General features: G+C 37.5%; 1 protein-coding gene across 2 annotated transcripts in view; it reads right to left on the bottom strand.

The window, feature by feature from the left end:
• The window catches only part of ANO4 (anoctamin 4), a 227,652-nt gene that overhangs the window by 49,699 nt on the left and 158,460 nt on the right, over positions 1 to 19,493 (bottom strand). For both annotated transcript variants that reach the window (XM_080394147.1, XM_080394148.1), the window contains exons 9-12: positions 18,918 to 19,049; positions 8,189 to 8,295; positions 6,204 to 6,259; positions 5,529 to 5,650 (exon numbers count right to left, since the gene is read on the bottom strand). In XM_080394147.1, the coding sequence (XP_080250273.1) occupies positions 5,529 to 5,650; positions 6,204 to 6,259; positions 8,189 to 8,295; positions 18,918 to 19,049 (417 nt within the window). The remainder of the gene's footprint in view (positions 1 to 5,528; positions 5,651 to 6,203; positions 6,260 to 8,188; positions 8,296 to 18,917; positions 19,050 to 19,493) is intronic.

Below are 19,493 nucleotides of genomic sequence, written 5' to 3'. Positions count from 1 at the left end.
AACCTAAGTGCAGCATGTTGACATTACTTTGATACATATTGGTTTAAATATGGACAAACAGCCTCAGTCTTCCACTATTGCCCTTTGCTTCACAGCTTGTATTCCAGAGGTTGTACTATTGTAATTTGCATCAGGATAAAGTTAATATTTAATTTCTTCTGGCCCTGTAGCTAGCATGTTTTTTCTGAAAGTTTCTGCTCAGATGCCATTAGGATGAGTGCTATAGAAACAAACTATGACAGTAATAAGGTCTTTGGAGGCCTTCCTAGGTTCCATATTCAGAATATTTCCACATTCATTTCAATCCATAATTGGGTTAGCCTGGACCATCATCAGGAGATGAAGATGATTTAGGGATACCTTTGCCACTCTTTCCCTTCAAGTTGCACCAGGTATGAAGAATAAACTCTTTATTTCTTCTCTGTCGCTATATGCAGAACAGAAATTTCATATAGCTCTCCACAGTGATGGCATTTCTCTTACCTGTATGCTGGCACTTTAGCCAGAACGCATTAATCTACATGAAAAATTCTAGAGATTTTTTTCCTAGGGTGCATCACTGTGCATTACTTATACCTAAATTTCACTGATTATCACTCTGCTCATTGAAACCCTCTTCAAAATTTTCCAGTGTTGTTAACACCTGCATTTTTGTTAACTTTGCTAACTTATTACTATCCAACTTTTCATATTGTTAATAATAATAGAAAACAATGTTTGGTATCTTTGATGGTTCTTCTGTCTCCCCTGAAAATTTCCTCCACAACTAATATAAAAAGCACAGACAAAAAAGCCCCAAGCACCTAATAGAATAATCCATATCACCTATCCTCATATATGGTGCACCATTAGAACTATATATATATATATATAAAAAATATTCAGCTTCTCCATTTTATGCTAGTGTGTATACTAGCCCTCCAATATCATCTGCCTTAATCTGTCTCTCCCCTCACTGCATTCCAGTGGTAGAACTATCACTGATTTAAATGGGCCAAGATTTCAACCTCAGTATTATAAATCAGGCACATTTTTAAAAAGTATTAAGCTAGAAAGACAGACTTTAGATGCGTAAAACATGATACTGAATTATTCTGTATTTAACAACCTTCATTATACAATCTTTTGCTTTCAGGATACCTAGAAGGAAGTCATAGAGCTAAAATATAGACAGGTTTGGACTCAAGCCAAGAACCTAGTGGTGGGAAAATCACTCAGGGGAAATTAGAGAAAACTGGGGTCTGATAGAAGTTGTAGTATTACAGAAACCCTTTTAGAGTAAAACACAGTTGCCACTTTCAGGATGGTTGGTATGCATGGAATCTGCTCCACCATGGTTCCCTAGGCAGCACAACCTGCTATCCTAGAGGTGCAGTGGAGGGTGGAGTGGAGTGAAGACACTGCAACCAGGCTCTGCTGCCCTGCAGGATTGAGAACCTGATGGTACCACACAGCTGATAAGCTGCATAGTAGCTGTCAACTGGGAAATACAAGAGATGTCCGTTGCTGAGGCAGAACTGTGGTGAAATCACTTTCCTTAGGCAAACCTTGCTCATTATATTCTCATTATAATACTAACACACACCTCCATCCCAAAGTTACCCACCTCCAAGGTACGATCACCCCTCACCAAGCATGCATTTTATATTTTTATTGGCTATATATTTAAATGAGAAGTGAGAGAACTTTACACGGATCAATAATAAAAGAACGAATGACTAGAGTCACTCAAGATCCACCTGAGAGTAAACAAAAGTATAAAAAGTAGACAAATGAGGGGAGAAGTTAGGGAAGACTCCATCATAACTTCCGGGATCGGTCGATAGGCTGAACCTGTCTTGTCCCCCATAGGGACGCCTATCAGGAAAGAACTTTATCTCATACATGCTTAATAACTAACTCATGCTAGCCTGATTATAGTTTGGTTGTATATTACTTCAAGCTTGTTTTTGCAGACAGTCGCTATCACTGGCAATCACAAACCTTAATTTGTCACTATTTTATATTAACAGTGTTATTCTGTAAACTATCAGTGTTAGTCCTTTGTGTGTGCTAGCAGTCACCTGCAGTGGGTCATAAATTCGAATAAAGTGGGAAGACCTGCCGAGGGGTCCCCCTTGTGCTGTTGGTGCATTTCCCTGAACAAGTCAGTTGAATCACCCTCTGATCCAGCAGGGCTGTTCAGTGAAGGGTCCCTATAACGGGATGCTGACAGACTGGTTGGGCACAAGGGTCTCGGCTTTCCTGGGGCTCTGATAGACAGATCCTTTCACATGACACTATATCTTCATTAATCCTTTTTCAGGTCAGAATGAAATCCTATACAGAATTTTTTAAATCACAGAAACAAGTTGTGAGGGAGCTAGAACTTTCCAACGGGTGTTTTGGGCACATGAAGCTCTCATGTCAGGGGCAATGGGATGGGGAGGAAGGCTTGACAGGAGACTGAAAGGGAGTTGTCAGCTTGCAATCAAGTCATTTAATGTAAACAGAATAAAACACATTACTCAGACATTACATTTGCTTTCAGGTTCATTCAGGTATCTTTACAATCACTTTATAAATAGTTTTCTCCTTCCCTTTATGTCCTGTAAATAACATACACAAGCAGCAGCAGAAGCAATTTGTGTGCAGCTGAGAGGGAAGTAACTATGCACAGAAATGTGAAGAAGGTGCTCCAAAGCTCCCAGGAATCACTGCAACAGTGTCTATTGATTTACATGGTCCCAGAGTATATAAATACAGTAAGTCCCGCCTCTTTCCAATTGCTATCAGTTGTAAGGATCTTAAATTATTTTTGTAAAGTAACTATGGATCCTAAATTCCAACAGAAGTGTCATTAAAATCATGGTACCACATCTGTTGATTAATGAGAGCCTTTGCAATTGTGCCAAGTCTGCGCATTCATAAGTGCCATGTGTTTCAAAGCAGAGTGAAAGCAGAATCATACAATTCCCCTCAAATGATTTTTTCTTGTTTATTTCTAGCAACTAGTATCTCCACAACAGCCAGCTGATGAGATTAAATGAAATCTGGGAGGCACCAAACTGGCAGCACCAGAGATGTAAGGCCTCATATTAATAGCTAAGGAAGAAATAGAACAGCACCAAAGTATGAATAATTTCACTTACCGTTGCGGCAACTTGACTTTAAGGTGGAAATATCACATCTATTAATGAGACAATTATATTATCTACATCTAATTTACTCCTTAGCCTTTCTAAAGCATATAGTAAAGGGGAATGTCAGCAGGCAGCAATAAGTTCTGTCTAGATTTCTGTGAAAGAATTAACATCCATCCACTGCTTTTGTACAGATGGAAACACCACTCCCTTCAAGCACACCCCAAGTAGCTGTTGGTATGGGAAAAAGGCAAAAAAGTTGCTCTTGATGCAGAACTGGTACTAAAAAAGCTTCTGTTTAAAATATGCATGCTGAGATACTCTGAGTGAAATGAACAACAGGTCTCGCTGGTGTTGTCAGCTCTTCACTTGACACGTGAGCTGCTGACAGCGGCAGTAGATAGGAAAGATTCAGGAAGAGCTAAGGAAATGTGAGGGATCTATTATCTGTGAAAGGAGAAAAACAGAGGCATTCCCTCCCCTTTCCTGTCACCTCTCCTTCAGTGAATTCATTGCAGCCACGACAGGCTGGGCTGGGACAACAGCTTTGAACCCTGCTGAGCACTATGGCTACTGAGACTCACGCTGCTGTGAATGCTCAGGGAGCCTCACAGCTCTCCCTGCCCCCTTCTCCTTGGTTAAAGACCTACTCTGACCCACCACAGAACACTCATGACCTCAGCTAGGGAATCTGCTATTTTGATTGCTTTTTTTCTTTTGTAAAATATCTGTGGAAAAATCTGTGGATGTCACTGTCTGATGATAAGCTAAAGCATCTTACAAAATCTTAAATATCAAACCCAAGATACTCAAGAATGCTGCTACCAAGGTCCAGAACAATCATGAATCTAACCTTGCTCGTTCTGTTACCATTTATTCTCAAGCTTAAAAAACCTTCCAGATGCCTGAATGTTCATATTCATAAACAGAATTAAACCAAACCCCAGATACTGGGTCAAGAAGACTTTCACAAGCAAGAAATGTTGATGAAGAACAGTTGCCTTGACCACCTTGGACAAATGATTAAAATGTTATAAAAATAAGTTGTTTATACTGCGACATTAATATCTTCTTAAATACTGGAAAATTAAAAATTAAAAACTTAAGTATAACTGTTGGCCTCTCTTTAATGTAATTTGACAAAAATTCCATATTTCTGTCCAGGCCAGTGTATTTAAAAAAAAAAAAAAAAAAGATGCTTTGAGCTTTGAGGATTAAATTATGAAGTACAAATACATTCCTTTGTTTTCTAAAGCATTTTAAGAATTACGTGACTCAGTAAAACTTTTTTAATTTTATTTCTCTGTGAACCTTTTCTCCATGGAAATTGAATACCTCCTATTTTATGAATAGACAGTTTTTATACATCCTTAATAACACCGTCTGTCTCCAGGGCCACTCTGCACAAATCTTTCATCTGAAAGCAATTTTGAGAATCAATAAAAGCAAAATTTCCCATCAGTTACAGAACTTATAAAAGGAGAAATTAATATGCTGGACCAATTGTATGCTCTGTATGATCCTTCCCAATGGCTGACGTATCTTTAGTGATCCCAATACATCTTAAGACTTCATTAATAGCGCCTTGTAGCTTCATATTCCTCTCTTCAAGTAGAAAAAGCCCATTAATGTGCAATAATGGTTCTGCCAACATGATCAGTAGAGGCTCTGGCTCTCTACATATGCATAAAAAATACCTAATCCTCTATAAGCACATGCAAACCTATTTGAAAACATTATTTAAAAGGGCTATAAGAACTTGGTGTCACATCTGAACTTTCTCAGTGTTTCTTCTTTGCAGGCTTCTTCAAGATGAATATAAATCCTGGCTGTGGTGATGTAGCTGGGCTGAGTTTAAGGGAGGTGTAGAGGAGAAACTTCCACCCATCTACCACTAGGGCTGCTGAACACAGTAGTACATTCAGTGACTAAGCTCTGCTCTGTGCTATTTGTAAAGATCATGAAACTTCACCCAGTGCTCCTTCTGTGGTTGCTTTTTGGGAAAAAAGAATATCTAGTTGATGACAGCCTGTTTTTCACCAAAGCCATGCTATGCCGGGAAGAACTCCTCAGTGGACAGACATGCAACCAAGTTTACCCAGCCTCCAAAAGTTTCTCTCTTCCATGTTTTTTTCCTCTCTTAAATATTCTGCAAACCCTTCATTAGAAGTTATGGTGTCAGGAAACTCTAGAAGGAAATTTCCTTCACTTTCAGGTCCTCCTACAAGCTTCTCTATAGATACTTTGAAAGTAGTGGCAACGTGAATTAAATGGATTCCTATGACCTCAGGAACAGTTTCTAAAAAACACATGAATTAACTGAGATTTTCATGGCTTTCTCAGAAAAGAGATAACCTATGCTTAAAGCACCTATAATGTGATGTACTAAAAGCAGGGAAGTCTTACCTCACGAGATCCAGTGGCTGGTATTTATACCACACTCCCCAGGAAGCCCAACACTCATAGAGCAGATGCCTGTGGTTTTCTGCCCCATGGGTTCTTATCGAATTCTTACTTCTGTAACTTCCCTAAAATACAAATCTGGACATTAATGAACAACAGCAGCAAAAAAAAGAATATCTAAGAAATCTCTCTCACTCCCAGTATGGATAACACAATTTATGCAAACCTCATACTTGTGCTCCAAAAGCTAAATAATGACATTAAAAGGACAATTTCCTCTGACTTCAATAAGATATGATATTATTCTTTGTAAGGAAATTATGATAAATGGTGTTCAAGTCAAAGGCTATAAACTGGAGAATCTAAAAAAAAAACCAAACCAAACACCACAGCATGATATTTTTTCCCTTTGAAAACATACTCACTTATCAAACCCAAATACTTTTATCAGAACAGATCCAGAGCAACTCTCCTCATTCATCTCTTTTTGCAAGAAAAAAATCCTATTTTTTTTCCCAAGAAAAAAGCGCTTTGAATTGAGAGAGATGTCAGAGGGAGATGCAGAATGCAAGAGAGTAATAGCATTAATAAGATTAAGAATAAATGATTACGCAATTAAGAATTTATTTTGTGGGAAATCTCGGTACAAAATGAAAAAAAAAAACCTGAGAAAAATACCTCATGAAGAGGAAACGCAGCTTCATAGGAGCCATTACTGAGCAATCGATTCAGACCTAAGAATCAAAAGTATCCAATTATTTACCAATAGGACCAGAAAACTGCTAAGTAAAAAGCAAAATACATTTTCATAATAAGCTGGCTAAATGAAGTTTGAAGCCCATTGATAGTAAAAGATACATATAGAAAAATTCATCTTCTGTAGATTTTGATGAACTAAGATATAATACAAGGAAAGACTTGTTCAAATATTACTCACAGTCTGTCATTTATTATGCTGGATGTTTAAAGATTCATTTGTCAAATCTATCTTTAGCATAACTTCAGTGAAATCAGGGACCTCACACCAGGATTGAAGCCTGACCTCATAAATTATTGTCTAAGGAAGCTATTTAGATGAAAGGCTGTATTTCCTGAGAGCTGAAAACTTCAGGGAAGATCTTTACATTTTTGAACTGCAGGCCAGTAAAGAAACTGAAACTTAATTTCCATATGATAACACTGTAAATGTTCAGTTTATGTCTTATGAAAGCTTCTGGACTAACAGGTAGAACAGGAACAAGACAGGCTGCAGTAGTACAAGACCAGAAAATATACTTGAACTTGAGCCAAACAGAGTGCTACTTAGCACAAAAAAGAAATCATAAACCCCACTCAGTCAGGTCTTGTCCCTCTTTAATGAGAACCTTGAGAGAAATAATGAATGACTGCTGAGATGTGGGCACTTTTCACTTGGAAAGTCACCAAAATAGGACTAAACAACCATCAGGCAATGCAAACCTAAATACTGGCACTAACAGCCTGAAGGCGTTTGAACCCCATTGACCAAGAGGCAAAGAGTCCTGATTCCTTTTCTAATCCACAGGGGAATGATAGCAGCAAGAATACAGCAATGAGAAGTATTAATTAAACATAAATACACTTTCAGTGATGGCATTAGTATCTGCTTGGCAAGTATATGCTTTCTTCCAAAGTCTCTAGCAGAAAAGCAAAATCTGTACAGCTGAGCAGGGCTTTGCTCTGCCCAATGATCAATGCAAGGTTGTGTTCCTGGTAGGTACAACACAGATATGTGAGAGAGCTTGGGATCTTGAGACAGTCAGGGACTGCAAGTGTGTCTGCTAGATGCAGTGACTGCATGCACCGTATGAATTCTTCCCCTTCTTCTCTCCCCTCTGTTCACTGCCACTGCTGAGAGCTATTTCTGCCCTCATCCCAGGAACTTAAGAAGAAACAAGTGAATTTCTGGGATGTTTCTCTACCTTTTTAGGAAGGACAGGGTTTAAACAGCAGGGAAATTACATAGGCTGCAGGGACTGCCCCTTTGTGATGCCCCAGTCTCTATGTGGTAAACAAGCAGTATGTGCTGTGTATCACAAGACAGAAGAGGGCCACTGTTTTATGCTCCAGCCCTCCTCTGCCACTGCCTGCTTTCCAAAGTTCCACTTCACCCACTGTTTGAAAGCGGTGCCACAGTTATGCATGGCATCCTTTGCACTGAGGATAGCATTGGTGAACTCCCTTTTGACTTACAGCAGCTACAGAGATACAAAACCTTCCATCTCCCTTAAGAATGGACAGGTATCCAAGGATACAGCTCTACAGGCTGAGATGTACAGCAGCAGCAATCTTGCCGTGCTTCCAAATACATTTTTATGAAGGAGTAAAAGTTTTTCTGCATGAATCTATCTGCTTCTCCAATGTCCTTAATCTGTACATATTTCTCACTTAAGTCAGTCTCTTTCCTTGCAGAGGTGATAAATCCCATGTGGTGACATCTGTGCCTGTGAAAACAGCCTGATATTACAGGGAAATGATCAAGTCTTCCAGGCAAAGCCTCTACAACAGCAGTGGGTGAGATCTAAACAGCTCAAAACTGAGGTGATTGAAAAGCAAGCAAGAGTCTGTTATGAGCCCAGGCAAACTTTGCTTTTTTTTGGTGGGACTTAGGACCCATGTTTAGAAGGACATTGCTCAGCACTTACCGATTTTGTTTTTCCCTTCTTCGTATTTCACTCTTTGTAAGATATGGTGTACAATTCTACTTCTTGTAGCATTATTGAAGAAAGTATCTTTGTTATGTATGATGAAGCTATATAAAAATAAAAAGGGAATTTCAGTAACATATAGTAGCATGTTTAAAGCAAATATTGAATTCCATTACTTTCTATAGCACACTAAAAATATACAGAATGTGAGCAAGTGCAAGGAAGATTAAAGGACACGAGATTAAGTGAGATGATTCACCGGATGAGATGATATCAATAATAGTATTCATTCCCTAACAAAGAATTACATGGAGAAGTCTGGAGAAAGGTCAAAGTTATTTAAGCATTCCTTACTATAAGCATTCACTGAAAACTACAAAATATTTCCACAAAAATTTGCAAAAGCATAAGGTCTGTAAGTGCAGCTGTAGAAATTCACATTTGATTTCTATTTAAGGCTTCTTTATTATGCTTTACCATTAAGAGTCAAATGAAAACATCCACTTGGTAAAAACATTTAATTTCCTACTGAAAATGAAATACTATGTTAGAAACAGAAAATATTACATACTCTTATGTTTGGTCCTGGAGACTAAAATAGAGCAGAAGATTAGCTTTCAGAAGCTACTTACAGAGTTATGTATGAATGCAGATTCAATAGTTTACACAGAATTGTGATGAGCCCAGGAAAATTGTTTTTTAAAAAAGAAAAAGACACAAAATAGATTGGATTGATTAGATTGGCTGGCATAATAAATTTTATATGGATTTCTTAATCCCAATAGACATACTCAAGGAAAACAAGATATTTTAGCATATCATCATAATTATAGGAAAAATGCAAACAATATAAGTGTTTATAAATACTGTTTCGGCTTGTCAATCAAATACTGCTCAAGACTTCTTACAGTTGCTTGAAGTGTGTAGGTCTTTAGGATTGACTGTGAAACTCGTTTAGATGCTCAAATAAATAGATAAGTAAAGGGATTTTCTGATTAAGTGGTCCTGTGCATATATTGAAGAAAGTAAACATTTTTTAAAATGTGGTCCTTAGTAACTGACTGAAGGGAAAGGTTCATATTTTTTAAAATACTTCGGATAGGAAGTAAGTTTGTTTTCCTCCTCTGTGTTGGTGAAGAGCTAGAGGATAGAATAAACTGATAAATAAAATGGTAAATTCATAAAGATGTTATAGAAAGACCAGCCTGTAGGACTGCACACTAGACAAATCTGACTTTAACAGAGATAATCTTGACAGGGAGCTTGGTATAGAATCATGTCATCTTGTCTTCTGCACAACGTGGGACCCACTGCTCACCCTCAGGTAATTTTACCCAAAGGAAAACTCGCTTTTTCAGAATAAATCTTTACCCATGGGAGATCATACATGGCTTTTCACCTCCACAGTCATTTGGAAAAACAGACAAGGAGTCCAGCTTCTGGACTTGGGGGGCTTCATATGCTCCCTCTTTACTATCAAAATTCTCTGCTGAATTTTCCATACAAGACAATCTGAAGCCAAACATAAGGAACTTACAAAGGCAAGTAGTAAAAAACTTCGAGTAAAGGTGTAAAACCCAAGTTGCTCTAAGAGTACCATAATTAACGAAACCTGTTTTTCTAGAGGTTACCATCTCATGTCTCCTTTCCCACTCCACCCCAGACACTCACAGGTCATTTCTGCATCTGCAATCTACTCAGTACTGTACTTCTGGCTTCCTCGCACATCCCTACTATTCCCAAAGCCCTACATGTGCCCTGCAGTACCTACTGAAAGTAATTTGATTTATGCATATTGGCTGACCACCAGGTCTGTGCCAATTTACCGATGGGCTGCTACCAAACAGGATATACAATTGGTGTGTACTAGCAGCTGCCTTTTCTGCATAGGTACAATATTCCACTTCAAGCTGCTGATTCTCACAAAGTAAACAAGACTGTGCTTATCTTTGATACAGCTACACCTGTACCAAATGTAGTTGAAAGTAATCAGTATGTAAAATCGTAAGTATTAGAAGGATTTTGACAAAAAGAAAATACAGTCATCACATAAGTCTTAATGCTTAAGGATATTAGATGAAAAACCAACCTAAACTCTGAACCAGATAGAACAAAATTATTTGCAGCTGAAGCTGGAGCTCTGTATTAGGCTTTTTTAATAGCAGCAGAAACAAATTAGAAGACAGTAGTAGATCAGAAATGAACAGTTAGCATTTTCCCCACTTTGTTTCATTTTCTTTTGATATCTGACTTTCCAAGGTCTCACCTCCCAGACAGTGTTGAACATTAAAAACCTGTGAAGATAACTTATGAAATCAAAGTAGCACAGTAATTTTCATTCTGGCTTAGCTACGAGTTCTCGTAGGATTCAATTGAAAGTTGAATCCCCTTATCTGAGAAACTAGCAACATCGATTCAGGTAATACCAATAATATTAACCTATTTTCCTTGTAATGCAAGGTTATTTGGCCATCTGTTACCATGACTATGTCATATTGCAACCATAGGTAGTTATTTCAGCAATTTTTCTGGACAAGTAGGTTAATAGGTTTTCTACATTTAGACATTTCTGTTTTCGTGAGTCATGAATGAAAAAAGGCAAAAATAAAGCATTATGCAATATTAAAAAGAAATAAGAACTACTTGTGTAAACAAACACTTCCATCATTTGCATGTATTTGTAAATTTAGCAATTTTGATCTCATGTGTCCAAGAAGGAACTGCCAGATGTGTCTGTGAAGCAGATGTCAACACCTCAGTATAACTGCCACAAAGAACTCTGCCTGTTCCAGAACCAGCTGAAGCAGTCCTAAAACATGTGTGAGTATAAGAGGTTCTTCTCAGCCCATCCTTGTGCCAGTAAAAGGCATCTGAGGGCAGGAGCGGCAACTCACCATGGCTAGATCTCACCATGACTAGGCTAGGCCAAGAACATGTCCTTCAGCATTTTCCAACATTGCTCATGGAGACATGGATGCAGCAGAGATGCTAAAGTTCACCAAAGATGAAAAAGAAGTGCCAAAATGAGTCCTCTGGATGTCCTGTCCATCCCTAAAAATGTCATTGTTTTGGAATGGAATTGCATGTGGTAAAGGTTAAAAAAAAATCCTCACCTATTTTTCAATATAAAAAAATCACGTTTTTTTTTTTTTAATCCATTTAATTCAAATACTCAGATTATTTCTGTGAAAAGGTCTGTAAAGTAGCCCTAGAAAGAGCAGTATCACCACAACCAAGCAAACAGGGAGCTCTGGCACAGGAAACAGAAATAGGCAGACATGAGTGGGAGGCGTTGAAAGGTTGAGAATTTCTCAAGTAGTCGTAACTATGTGTTACAACATCCCAGTTAGAGGCTGACATAAATTAGGACAATGCCAGAGAGGTTTCAGTTTATCGTGAAAATCACAGGAGCTGCTCTTGTCAGGTGAGAATCATGTGGGTCAGTGTAGGACTTATCCCTTTCTACACGCTTTATGGACATTTCTTCCTCCAAAATTTTTGTGCTCCAGGTTGTCTTCTTTCTGAATGTGGGTGGCAAATCCATACTCACAGAATAGCCATCAAGGCTAATTCATGGTCTGCAGCATGCAATGAAGAATTCTGAGGAGAAAGAATTTCTCAGTCTATGGAGAATCTCACCCTTCAAATTTCAGCTCACAGAGGTCAGAGCTGAAGACGTTTCCAAACTAGGTGTATAGAAACATTCATCACACATTACTGAGCTATACACTGCATAAGGCAGAGGCTTTCTAGAGATATTTTTAACCCTTGCTGCTTTCAGATCGAACAGTTTCCTCAGCTCTTCTGTTTCTGCTGCCTTTGTTAGAATTTCAGTGTGCTCAAGGGTTTGAATATTCATAAGAGCAATACAGCTTGTTTTCAGGCTCAGTAAAGACTTAGACTTTATTTAGGAGATAGTTCATTGAAGGTTTTGATCACTTTGTTACCTCATTTGTAAGATAAAAAATAAGTAAGGATTAATACACTATTATTTTTATTACCTGTGAAGTTAATGTATAGGTAGATAATAAAGCCAGTGATCTGTTCCACAACAGTTATTACCATTAGCCTGGTCCTGTAAGTCTTATATGAGTGAGGTGTTCTTACTCAAAAGGAAAACCCAAATGAAGATAACGAGAGCACTTCTGGCAGGAAAGGTTCCAGAGTTGATTCCTAATTAAAGTCCCTTTTAAAAATGTCATTGTGGAAATATTGCTCTTACAATCACACTGTAAGCGACATGAAGAGTCAGTGAAGGTTAATTGCTTTGAAATGATATTTGTAGCTTTCTTAATTAGAATCTGAACTGGAGATTTCAAACTATCTTTCCATGGATAACAAAGCACAGCAAACCTAACTGTCATCTAAAGAAGGCCCTCAAATTAATGTGAATTCAACCAAGAACAAATTGCCAATGAATTCCTGTTTGTACATTCTCTTTGGTAATTTTGCAGGTTGTACAAACCCTTTAGGGGTAAATTTAGCTCTTGAATCTTTGTGTAACACCCATTTGGAAAAAAAAATTCAATTTATTTTTGAGAAACAAAAAGTAAGTACAGGCTATTTTCTGCTGTACTAGTAAGATATACAAGCTGAAAGCTGAACACCCATGGTCTGGTTATAAAGCCAGGATGTGTGCATGCACATATCAATGGGCATCTTTTCTCCATAGGATACCCAGACACAAACATTTGATGTCTGACACTTACCATACCAAAAGGTATGTTCCAAGCAAATGCCTACTGCTGGAAACAGTACAAACTAAAACCACAGATGTTGTCTGAAGTCATAATAACTACATGAGAAGTGTATTCTTTAGTACAGAAAAATGCCCAATCCTCTGCACTCCCAGGGAAACCACTGGTGGTAGCTAGCTGTTGTTGGCTGAGACAACAGCAGGTTTCTGCCTCATTTAATATCAGAGAAAGAAAATCATCAGCTGTAGTAACAGCATAAGATGAGCTGGCAGTATTCCAGTGAGAATATTACCAAATGTCCCTGTTTATTTGTTTGAAAATGGGTGTATTATTATTATCAATTTCTGTTTATTTTCATTTTGCCCGAATTATAAGGCTGCAGCTGATCCATCTGTTTATATGATAGAAAATGTTTATTAATGGTTATCAGTGATTTTTCACATCATGTGCCTAAAGCAAGATCGCTTTGGGATGAAGAATGTATTAGCGGCTTTGTCTGTTTCTTATTTGGCACATCATAACCTCAAAACTGCTGAAGTAAAATAGAGCTGTTAAAGTGTTGAATCTCTCCTCCACCTTCCTCTGCCCTTCCCCCCAGATCACCCTGCCACCCAAATCACTTCCTAATTTAAATTAGTTCACTCAGGAATATTCATCTGAGAGAGAATGAGCTTTATGTATTTTTCAGGAATGCCCTGTTTCATTCAGTTTGCCAGACAATTAAAACATCGAGAATCAGAGAGAATTAGAAAAGTCCATTAAAGGGCGTTTCCAAATTTTGTTGCACAAAGATTTGTTTAACGGCAGGAATCTTACAGAATTGTGTTTCCCTGCTTATAAAAAAGCTATTTGCAAATGTATAGTTATTATACTGTACATGCGTTTAAACACAAGAAGGACCATCCTGGTTCAAAACAGGTAAGTGTCCATGCAGTCCTGTGCCTCGTCTCCAGTGGTAGCAGCTCCTTGACCCATCCATGATCTTGGGGTGAAGCAGCTCAGGGGGACTTGGGCATAGATCATCTTGACAGGGATGGGATTTATTAGGGACAATCTGAACATCCAGAGAAAGCTTAAAATCTAACTCTTCCCTGAGAGACACCTATCTTAGAAATCTGACAAAGATACTGAACAAGATCCTTATGTACCCAAGGGAACATAGTATAAATGAGAATAACTCCATTAACTTCTGGTATGCAGGACCATTTTTTTTTAAATTAATCCAGATACTGGCCTAATCCTCCTAATTATGTGAATTTTTAATCTATTTTTCACTGAAGTAGTAAATATTTATTTTTAAGTGGTTCATCCAATTATATATTAGATTAATATTTAACCAGAGTTTATCTCCTTTGGAAGAAAAAAAAAAGGTGGTGAGGAATAGCTCCTGATACAAAGCTTGAAATCTCTAATCAGGAATTAAAAACGTTTTCCTATGTAGTATATAGCTATCTAAGAAATTGCAGCTAATTACTACTGTTACTATTCCCAACTGACTAGCAGCTCACTACATAAAATAACTAAGATGTAGTAGAAAAGTAACTAATTATCATCATGTCTGATGGAAAACATTTTTCACATACTGTGAACTGTGCATTCATGTAATAAATAATTTTCAGAAGAAATGCTTTGGCATAAATAAAGCCCTTCCCAGGCTGTGGCTGCAGGAGAGAAAGAATACTCTGAAGTCTATCTTAATAATTATTATTTTGTATTCCACACAACTAAAAAGAAAATGTTTGCCTCAGCCACACAGAAGCTTCTTTCCTTCAAAAAGACATTTCCTACTACTTAGGAAATAAGATTAATTTTGATATTTTTTTTTACTGACAGCTTTGTGATATACCCTATAAGGTGTGCCATAATCCCTTTAAAACAAAACCTGAAAGCATGCTGCAAAAGTTATAGGAATATCTTACAAATGTGATTCTTACATTTTCTTCTTCACCTGTTTTGGAGGGAGGGCAGATGCTTAGCTGTGCCTCCTGAAAGAAATTTAGTTTTTTTCTGAAAGCTAGCCTGTCTCCACATCTGGTCTTTTCTATCTGAACATGAAAGAAAAAGATCATCAATATGCTCTACTAAAATTGCACATATCCATTGTACATCAATATTTCAAAAATATTAATCCCTACTGGAAAAAGGCCTGATCAGGCCTTGCTGGTTTCAGTCTTAACTATTTTCCTTCCCAGACTCTGTGTGGTAAATATTGTCAGTCATCTGTCTTTCCATGCCTTTAAAAGAAGCTACCACAAATTAAGACCATGTTACAAACATCATCTGTATCAGACTGGAGACCTGGATGTGAAAACTGTTGCTGAATCAAAAAACATAAACTACCAGTCTTTGATGAGGTGGAAAAAAGTCTGATGCTGCAAAGAAAGGAAGAAATGAGGAATTCCAGACCCAAACTGAAATACTGCAATATTTGGACAAACATCAGACATGGACAAGCTCATACAGATATTTAAGGAATAGTATTTTAAAAAATTAAAAGCACACGGACCCAGGAAAGAAGGAAGAATTCTGCAACCTCTGGCTATGGTATGGGGCAAAACCTACAGCAAGGACACGGAAATCTTTGTTGAAAACTCAGTATATGGAGATTTATACTTCCAAGATGGTTGTATTTGTAAATTATTTACTACATGCTATTAAGCAATTGTTCAGCATATCCTGGAAAAACATTGATTTATGACAACACAAAAATCCTAGATATGTTCAACTGGCAAAAATACATATCTTGCTCTCCAGAAATACTTGTACAATAGCCAGAAAAATCCTCATTAATAGTGTAATTAAAATACTAATTATACATTTTAGGCTTCTGTGGCTATTTCTTAAATAAGTTTAATGTACTTCCCCATTCATCTCTTCTTCTCACTTAGGATTCCAGTTTTGCAAGAAAATTTTATCTTTTTAGTATAAATTCAAAATCTGTACATAAGACCTGATAAAATGCAGACACTAGTCAAGTTTTTCAGCTACCACCTTAACACAGTACACAAGGACTGAAAGCCTTGCATTTATTCTCCATTCTCTGAGGACTTCAAGTACTCAACGTGTTACAAATATTTGCCTTCCTCAAAAAATGGCCCTATGTTGGATGAAAAGTCTTGAACAGCACTGAGGTCAGTCAGCTGAACACCGGTGTGGTACTGGGACCCTCCCTGTCTTGTGTATGTTCTGTCTGAATCAGTTTTGTCACAACTGTGTGGTGGAAGGGGATTACATAGTCACATCTAAAAGCCCAAGTCTATGGAAGAGACCGTTACTGTTATTCTAGCCTACAGGATGAGGTACTTGAAGACAATGTGAACTCCACAAGTAACTGCCCATGACAATTATGTAGTCTCCATTATAATTGCATTTTAATGGCAATATGGTATGGTAAGAGCACTCTAGCAAAACCTTAACTACACCAAACATAAAGATGCATGGACTTTTCTTACCACCGCCAAACTGCAAGCTAAATTTTTGTAACATTATTGTAGATGATAGTTCTTCATTTCTGCAGCTCAAGAATTCCAGTAACTATTTATCTTCACATTCCTAAACCAGTATTGTGGGTCTCTGGGTTAGAAATTTAAATAAAAATCCTGAGAGTTGTTTTTTTTTAAAAAATCATTTTATATTAAATTACTAACTTTTTTAGTTGTTAAAAAGCAAGTAAAAGCTTATGTAAATGCAACAGTGACAACTGAAAACTAAAGCTTTAATCTCATAAAGAGGCAGGATTTTATCAGCTTTGGAGCATTTCTGTTACTGTTCCGAGAAGGTGACAATTATCAGTGCCGCACTTGTGAGGGTTACTACATTTAGCAGTGGGTAGAGGTGAAAGAGAAATAATTTTCTCAGTGATCAAACCCTCATCTGGCACAACTGACTCAGACAAACGAAGGTGCCACTCACAGTAATTGCTACATCATTTAATAAGTTTTGGGGTAAACATAAATGCAAAAATCCTTTTCTACTCATACTGATATCATAGGTGGGTATCTTTACTATTGGCTTGTTATATACAGATCTTTCAACAGGATGTTTATGTATATCTTGGAAGAAACAGCAATTTTCGCAAAGTAAGCAGAAATTTTGTACAAATTGAACTCCAACATAATACACTTCTTGACTGTTAACTGATACTGATAACCTTATTCTTTTTAACTCTACATTTTCTATCATTTGATACCTGTACTCCACAATCAAAGATCAAAAGCACATACTGAAGATGTTCCTGAAACGCTCTGCTTACCAACAAACCCTGAAATTCTTGAAACAATTAAAACGCCTGCATGCAACTCACTGTACAAATATTGAACAAGTCATTATATTTCAAAATTCTATTGAAGCAGAACAAGAGACACAGCCAACAGGCTGGAGCACGATGGGAAAACAAGAATCCTGTCAGAGCCAGCACTTTCTGGGAGGAGGGAAACTCAGCCAGCATTTTTTCAGTCCCCACACAGAAGGAAAGGAAGATTATACAGAAAGCAAAATGGAAAATGTCAGACCTGCTGGGGAGTAGAGCTTCAAAGTCTGCAATGATGTAAAAGAAGTGTCAAACAACAGTGGGGAATGTTAATGAAACTAACACAGTATTTAATAAATGCCTCCTGACAGTTTACCAACACAAGCAGGAGCAAGGCAGAAGAATGAAAATGACATTCTGGATCGTATACGCCAATTCTCCTTCCAGCTACAAAACCCCTTTTTTATGTGCTGTAATTTTAAGGGAAGGTAGTAGTTAATATTACTATTAATAAAAATATCAATCCAGACATCCCATTTTCTTTATTTTTTTATCATCACTGATATATTCTCAAACTAATTTGCACCTACTTTTCCTCTTGCAGGACACAATAACTGCTCAAGTATTGGAAGGCTCTGTAGTCTGAACCTGATTGTCTGTTCAGGGCACAGACATGTAATGGAGATTACCATGTCTGGTGACTGGTGCTAGGAGCAGAGTTCTACTGAAATCTGAAATTCCCTGGAGATTTGCACCTGGGTTTTTTTCGTGTGATTGTTTTTTTTTTTTTTCCTGTTGTGTTTGGAAAGACACTACTTATGGCAGAAAATGTCTGTTCACTCTGAGGCATTTAAAAGCCTTACACCAACTTGGCTCCTCTTTGAATAAAATCACATATTTCAGATTTTTAGACTCTGAGCTGCCTGTAACTCATTCTATGTTTTCTGTTAGTACCCTGGTCTGCTGCCTATTCTTTGTGATTTTGCTCCCAACTAGTCAATGATTGTTTCCCCTTTCACAAACACTGTAACTACCCATAAGACACCCTCTTTCCTCAAAATCTGACAACCTTGAAAGTCAACATGGGATCTGAAAGTCAAGTGGGGCTTCTTCTGTTTTGCATTTTGCAAGTGAATAAAGGCTTCTAGTAGTCAAATGATTTCTCTAGTGACATTGGTGCAACACTGGTGCCATTGGTAGGCTTGAGCAAGTGTCACTGGTAGGTCTTAACACTAGAATTTTGCAAGCAATTTTGTTTCCATAAAAGTGAAAGACAGAGAAATAATGCATCCCCACCCCCTGACATTCTCTGCTTTCTTTAGAGTTCTGCTTGTTCTACAGTCATAACTAGAAATGAAATGCAGTATCAGTTCATTTTGATTGTGCTAGAAGAACTGATTTTGATTATGTTAGACATAGAAATGCTGAAAAAAAAGTTTTATCACATCTTTAAGATACAAAGAACAACTGCAATTCTGACCCAAGACAGAATTAGACATTTGACTACTCTAGGGATGTAATTGAAATTCCAGTGAAACAAAATGAATTTTTCCATTGATTTCCTTTAGCTTTGAGCAGGACATTTAATTATTAGAAATGTAGACATTTCTAGATAGAGACTTTATGCTCTCTCAGGACTCTCTATCTCTCCCTTTTTGTGACAAAGAACTGATTTGAAGGCACTAGTCTTTAAGACATGGACTAAGAAATTGATTTTTTCCAAGGTGAATCCAGAAGGAAAAGTTTTCATCTTGTAATTAAGTTATAATAAAATACTTACTGATGGATCCTTTGTTGGCTGAATGGAGCAGTATAGCAGTCATTCTCCTCCAGATCTGGCAGTGTCTCCTTGTCCAGTTTCATTGGCTTTCTAGGTAACCATCCTCGAAACCTGCTTATTTGTTTCTCGATCCTGCAGCATATGAAAAGTGTGAGCATTTGAGACAGTGTTTTTTTACTACATTACAGAGCACTTACAAAGAACACATGCTAGCAAACTAGGCCACTTAATATTTACAGCTAGAAAGTATGTAATATCTTTTGGACTTTCTCGAGGCAGACCAAATTATACATGCCAAACTTGATTATTAATAACCAGCTTTCAGAGAGGAGCATATTATTTTGTCTCAATGGAAAAGCAATGCTGATGGTACATGCTGCTGTAAATCTTAAGCCCAGTAAGCTCTTGGCAACTGTCTAAACCTTTATTTCTCAGCTTTTCAGTTCAAATTTCAGGCTTAACTGACACATTAGGCTTTGGACATATAGACATTAGAATAGCAGAGACTGTGACAGAGAGCTTTGGCAGCTAAACCACAGCAAGTTACATCTTTTTACTGCTCTTTGTGTGGATTCT

The sequence above is a fragment of the Falco punctatus genome (genome assembly GCF_963210335.1).
Source record: "Falco punctatus genome assembly, chromosome: 6".
Lineage (NCBI taxonomy): Eukaryota > Metazoa > Chordata > Aves > Falconiformes > Falconidae > Falco > Falco punctatus.
This window is presented reverse-complemented; position numbering and strand designations above follow the sequence as displayed.